General features: G+C 39.2%; 1 protein-coding gene across 1 annotated transcript in view; it reads left to right on the forward strand.

Moving 5' to 3' along the window:
- The window catches only part of slc45a4a (solute carrier family 45 member 4a), a 49,903-nt gene that overhangs the window by 30,575 nt on the left and 13,328 nt on the right, over positions 1–6,000 (forward strand). Inside the window, exon 4 of the mRNA XM_032535463.1 lies at positions 4,670–4,858. Coding sequence (XP_032391354.1) covers positions 4,670–4,858 — 189 coding nt within the window. The remainder of the gene's footprint in view (positions 1–4,669; positions 4,859–6,000) is intronic.

Below are 6,000 nucleotides of genomic sequence, written 5' to 3' on the forward strand. Positions count from 1 at the left end.
AGTCTTGATTTAATTATCTTACATTCAGCTGACTTCACTCAGCTAAAAGACAGTCTGCCTCGTCTTCATCTTTAATCAATCAAAATCAATCAATCAAAAAAAAACAAAATGTATTTATATAGCACTTTACAGCAACCAGCAAGTATCCAAAGTGCTTAACAGAATGAGTAAAATCACATTATACAATTGAGTGAACATAAAAACAGTAAAATCAGAAAAGGTTACAAAGAAAAGAATGAAATTGTCACACCACTGCTACGTATCAAAAGCCAGGCTAAACAGTTTTGAGTTTGGACCTAAAAAGAGCTACATCTGTAATAGTGTGAATGTCAGGGGGTAACTTGTTCCAGAGTCTCGGGGCAGCAACTGCTAAACCCTGATCACCCCACCGTTTATACCTGAAACTTGGGACTTCTAAAACCAACTGATTTGAAGACCGCAATTACCGGTTGTGCTCCCCGCAAAGTTAAAATTTCAGACAAATACTCTGGGGCGAGACCATTTAAAGCTTTAAAAACAAACAACAAAATCCTAAAATCTACTCTAAAACGCACCGGGAGCGAATGCAGGGTATAGAGAACGGGAGTGATGTGTGCACGTCTAGATGTATTTGGTAAAAAGCAAGCAGCAGCATTTTGAACAAGTTGAAGGCGTGAGACCGTCTGATTCAGACCAACATAGAGGGCATTACAGTAGTCCAACCTTGAACTACTAAAAGCATGAATGGCCTTTTCTATGTTGTGCCTGCTCAGAAAAGGCTTAACATTAGCCAGCAGACAAAGCTGGAAAAAGCTCATTTTAACATTACTGATCTGCTTATCAAATTTCATGCTGCAATCAAAAGTAACCCCAAAGTTTTTGACCGCTGATCTAGTGTATGATGCCAGAGCTCCGACACTTAAAGCTGGACCATTCTGCATGCCTGGAGTACTGAAAATAATACACTCTGTTTCACCTTCATTGAAGTTAAGAAAGTTGTTTGAAAGCCACAACTTAAAATCCGTAATACAACGAAGCAGGGAGTTTAGTGTGACACTGTCATTTGCTTTCATAGGCAAATAGATTTGCAAATCATCTGCCAAGCAATGAAAAGATAGGTTGTGCTTTCCTATAATCGCCTCTAAAGGCAGCATGTATAAAGAAAACAGAAAAGGGCCAAGAATGGATCCCTGAGGTACCCCACAAGAGAGAGGAGCTACTGATGAGGAGAGGTCCACAACCATGACAGAAAAGCTCCTATTTGACAGATAGGAGCTGAACCATTTGAGTGGCGAGCCTCTGATGCCTACACAATTCTCAAAGCGAGAGAGGAGGACTGCATGGTCCACTGTGTCAAACGGTCCAAAAGGACTAAAACAGTAGGATTTCCAGCATCTACGGACAAGGCAATATCATTATGTACCCTCCACAGTGCAGACTCAGTGCTGTGACGTGATCTAAAACCAGACTAAAATTTTTAAAAACGGGGTTCAGTTGTAAAAAATACTTGTAACTGTATAAAACATTTTTTTCCAAAACCTTAGAAAGAAAAGGCAGATGAGAAACTGGTCTACAATTAGACAGCACTGTAGGGTCAAGATTAGGCTTCTTAAGTAGGGGCCTAACCACAGCATGTTTAAAGGCAGCTGGGACAGAACCTAAAGTGAGAAAGGAATTAAAAAGAGTAAGAAGACTCACCCCAATGGTGCTATTAAAAACTTCATCCACCATTCTGGCGGGGACAGTGTCTAAGGGACAGTTGGTAGGTTTCATGTGTTGTACAAACTCACTAAGTAACGTCAGAGAAGCTATCTTAAATTCCTCAAACACAGCTGAGTGTGCAGGAAAAGCAGGTAAAAACACCGTAAAATTAGCACTGGGGATTTTTTTGATAGATGCTACTTTGTCAAAAAATAACCAAGAACTTTCTCACATGTACTGATTGACACAACTGTCGGAGCAGAGGAGCATGGGTTTATGACTGAGTTAATAGTATTAAATAACACTTGAGGTTCATGGCAACTGCTAGCTATGACAGAAGAGAGATGCTGCATCTTCACCACCTTCACAGCATTCTGGTATGTGGCTAGACTGACTCATGTAAATTGTCTCTCTTCAGTCTTCGTTCAGCTTGTCTGCAGTGTTGCCTAAGGGCCCTTGTGGTGTCATTTACCCCGGGATCCGCCTTAGGTTAAACAGCTTTAATCCAATAAGGGGCAATAGAGTCTAAGATTTCAGTGCATGTGGAATGGAACACAGAGAGAATGTTTTCTGGGGAAGAGGGAGAGACCAGACTAGTCTTTACATAAAACTATGAGCCCACAAACGCAGAGGAAAACTCTCCAGCTGAAGAGGAGGTGATGCAGCGGCGCCTTGAAGCTGAGGAGACAGGCTTAATAGCGGGCGGCGTAACACTGATCTCAAACCTGACGGGGAAGTGATCGGAGATACCAGTTTCAGTTATTTCTTCCTCTCAGCAGCTCAGTGAAATAGTTTGTCCAAGGGCGTAGTCTGATGTTATTTTGTGTAATGACTCGGGGATAGCTGGTTTTATTAAGTTCATTATCATTCATTATCATAAATGTGCAACAGACTAGAAAATATCTTGGCAAATTGGCAAGTGTTCAGTTTCATAAAATATTTTGGGTGTTTCATTTATAAAAGTAGTTAAAAGTAAAGACTTTTACCTGAAATATACCCCCTTAATCTGATCCTGGTCAGCTGTTGCTGGTGTGAAAAATTGGAGGCAATCATGGAAGTTAGTCTTAATGTCAAACAAAACTAGTTGGAAAAATGTTCAATTTACTTAACATATTATAATCTTTCACAGTTGCTACTGATATAGTTTACCTCCTCATGATGTATTTTTATTATTATAATAATAATAATAATAATAACATTATTTATTATTATTATTTTAAGGTGTGAGGTACCAAGTTTTCAGGTTTTATGGCAAAACTGCTATAATGGTCTTTCCTATAATACTTGAACCTTGTAAATCCGGGTTTCTATTATCATTTGGTGATAATAGAAAATATTATTATATGTCTGTTTTTAGCTCTGGTCATTTGTGCAAATGTGAATGTGCTTGGTGAACTAACTTCTTTTGTAATGCTGTGTGTATGCTTAAACGGTGTGTTTCCTGCTATGACAAAGACTTATGAAGTTTTATGAGAAGTTAATTATGAAGTGGTTTTGTTGATGACAGATTTGTGTGTGCAAGGTGTTGTCTGATACCGTTCAAAGCTATTGAAAACGTGTACTGAACAGTGTACAGTATGTGTTTCCATTATGTTGCTGCATCCTGTGTATGTTTGTGTGTGTGTACTTACAGTTAAAGATATGTTCCTTCCATTCATCCATCCTAATTTGGGATCCTTTCATGCAATGTGTGTTTTTGTATCCTGTGGTAATCCTTTTCCGGTGATGGAAAGTTGAGGCACAAACTAATAAAATGTGCTTAGTTACAAAGTCTCATGCACATAACAGTGTATGTTAAGGTCAAGTCAGATTCATGTAAATCAGGAAATCTGTTGAATTTAATATACTCAACTAAGGCTTTAAAAGAAATTTCCCTTTTTATGTTTTTTGTTGTTGTTGTTGTTGTTGTTATAAGCCAGCATCAGTTTTTGTTACATCTTATGAGCGTCATTAGTTTATTGTGTCTAAGTACCAGTAGACCAAAACTGACAAGACTGAAAAACTGATTTGTACTTTTCAAAAGAAGCGTCCCAACTTGACATGAGTTTTTTGCATTTATAAGCTAATAATCACAATAATCCGGATAGACAAAATACTGTTGGAGATGTTTTTGTTGTGTCACAGAAAGCCCAAGAAACTTGATCACTTCCCTTTGTGTGAAAATCCAAGGCCAATTGTTCACACAGACGCTCAGCAGACCTGAGATAAAACCTCACGTTGCATACAGTTGCTGTGGCTTTCTCTCCTTTTTCTTTTGAGTGTGTTTTCATAGACCGTGCTGAAAAAGTCAACCTCAGGTCAACGCTTTAGTAACTGAGGTGACAACACAAACACTGAGGTTAATTTACGTTGCTGTACACTACACTGCAACTACATTGTTATCATTAGTAGAATTGTTTTTTTGTATTAGAAGTTATGTAAAAATGAACAGAACAATAGCAGGATACTGTTAACATAATTTTGATAAAAGTGAACAACTCTGTCTCTTAACACTTAAATGTTAACCAGACTGATTGTTATGTAGTTTGACTTTGGTAGAATATATAAATTAAGGAATATTCTATAGTAACGTCATCCTCAACATCACCATTACATCAGTTATTTATGTTTAATCTTTTTTGTTTTTCAAAGTAACATTTTAATTCAGCTCAATTGAGTGTTTTTTTTCATTAAATATGGTGTGCATTGTCCTTTCATACCCGTGCATAAATGCATATCCCTTTTTTGTGTTAATGTTGGATTCCAATAAAAAAATCTGTTTAATTTAAACCAATCAAATTCAAAATGATGTCCCTCACGCCTACAATTAGGATGTTACTTGCACCCCCTGGTGGATGACAAAAAAACAAATCTCAGTTGGTTATTAATAAACTTTCAACATCGGTGTCAATGTGTCTGAAAATCCCTGGATTAATAGTTCACATTTCTCTCTACCTGTCTAAATTACTGTCTATAGCTAATATCTGTCTTTCTGTGTTTCTGTCTGCAGGTCTTCCAGAGCAGTACTACAGTCTGACGTGGTTCCTCAGTCCGGTCCTCGGCCTCATGTTCACTCCTCTGATTGGCTCGGCCAGCGATCGCTGCACTCTGCGATGGGGCAGGAGGAGGCCATTTATCCTGGCACTCTGTATAGGGACCCTGTTAGGAGTGGCACTCTTTCTGAATGGATCGCTAATAGGTGAGTTATTCAGTTCATATATTCTGTTTCAGTTTAAAAGTATTAAAGAATGTGAGTCAGGGAGGGAGAGAAAACAAAGCAGTCATCAGTTTATTTCTGGCTTCTTGTTCAGCTCCTGAAATCTTGTAAATCAAATAGGTCTAGCGTGGAAGGGGGGAGGGGAACTTTGCATGGCAGGTCCCATGCAAAGGTCTGTGGTGCTGGATTGTGTGTGGATGGGGGGCCCAATTTTGAAAATGTTGCCCGCCTGTCCATAGTCCCTAAAGGCAGGCCTCGAGTCAAGTAAACAATTGTTGCCATGAAGCCAGTGTTTTTATAGAGAGCAATAATGGCAGTAACTTTGTAGTTTTAATCCAATTATAGACACTTTATGTAATGTGATGTTTTTCCCAATAATGTACTTCTATCAAATCCTAACAAGAGTTATCTCAAGACGCTTTACAGATAGAGTAGGTCTAGACCACACTCTATGATTTACAAAAAAAACAAACAATTCCAGTAATTCCCCCAAAAGCAAGCATTTAGTGCGAAACTGTCTTTTAGAGAGAAACCTCGGGTGGTGAAGAAAACTTCCTTTTAGGGAGAAACCTGGGACAGACCCAGGCTCTTGGTAGGCTGTGTCTGACAGTGCCGGTTGGGGTGTGATGAACAGGGGCAATTATAGTCCCAATTAAGATAACTGAACTATGACTAGGAAAAGTAGTTGTAGTAGTTAATGGCGTAACAGGGCACTGCAGGACGTTACAGGGTTTAGCATGGCATAGCAGGGCAAAGCAGGACGTAGCAAGGTACTGCAGAGTGTAGCAGGGTGTAACAGAGCATAAACAGGGTGCGGAGCATGACCACAGCAACAGCTGCAACCATGATTTAGGTAACATCCTAATCCAAAGACAACTGCTGGGCTCCGGGGAATAAGCTCCCCAGAACTAAGTTAGTAAAAAACGTTTCTGGGACATGGATGCACAGAAATGGAAAGCGAGAGGAGAGAGGAGCTCAGTGTGTTAAAGAAAGTCCCCCAGCAGTCTAAAATAATAACAGCATAATTAAGAGCTGGTGCAAGGAAACCTATAATGGTTGGTGGATGAATCTGACGATTATGAAGAGAAGAAGGGAAGAGAAGGGGTGCCATGTCTGCATCAACA

Source organism: Etheostoma spectabile, chromosome 14 (genome assembly GCF_008692095.1).
Source record: "Etheostoma spectabile isolate EspeVRDwgs_2016 chromosome 14, UIUC_Espe_1.0, whole genome shotgun sequence".
NCBI classification, from domain to species: domain Eukaryota; kingdom Metazoa; phylum Chordata; class Actinopteri; order Perciformes; family Percidae; genus Etheostoma; species Etheostoma spectabile.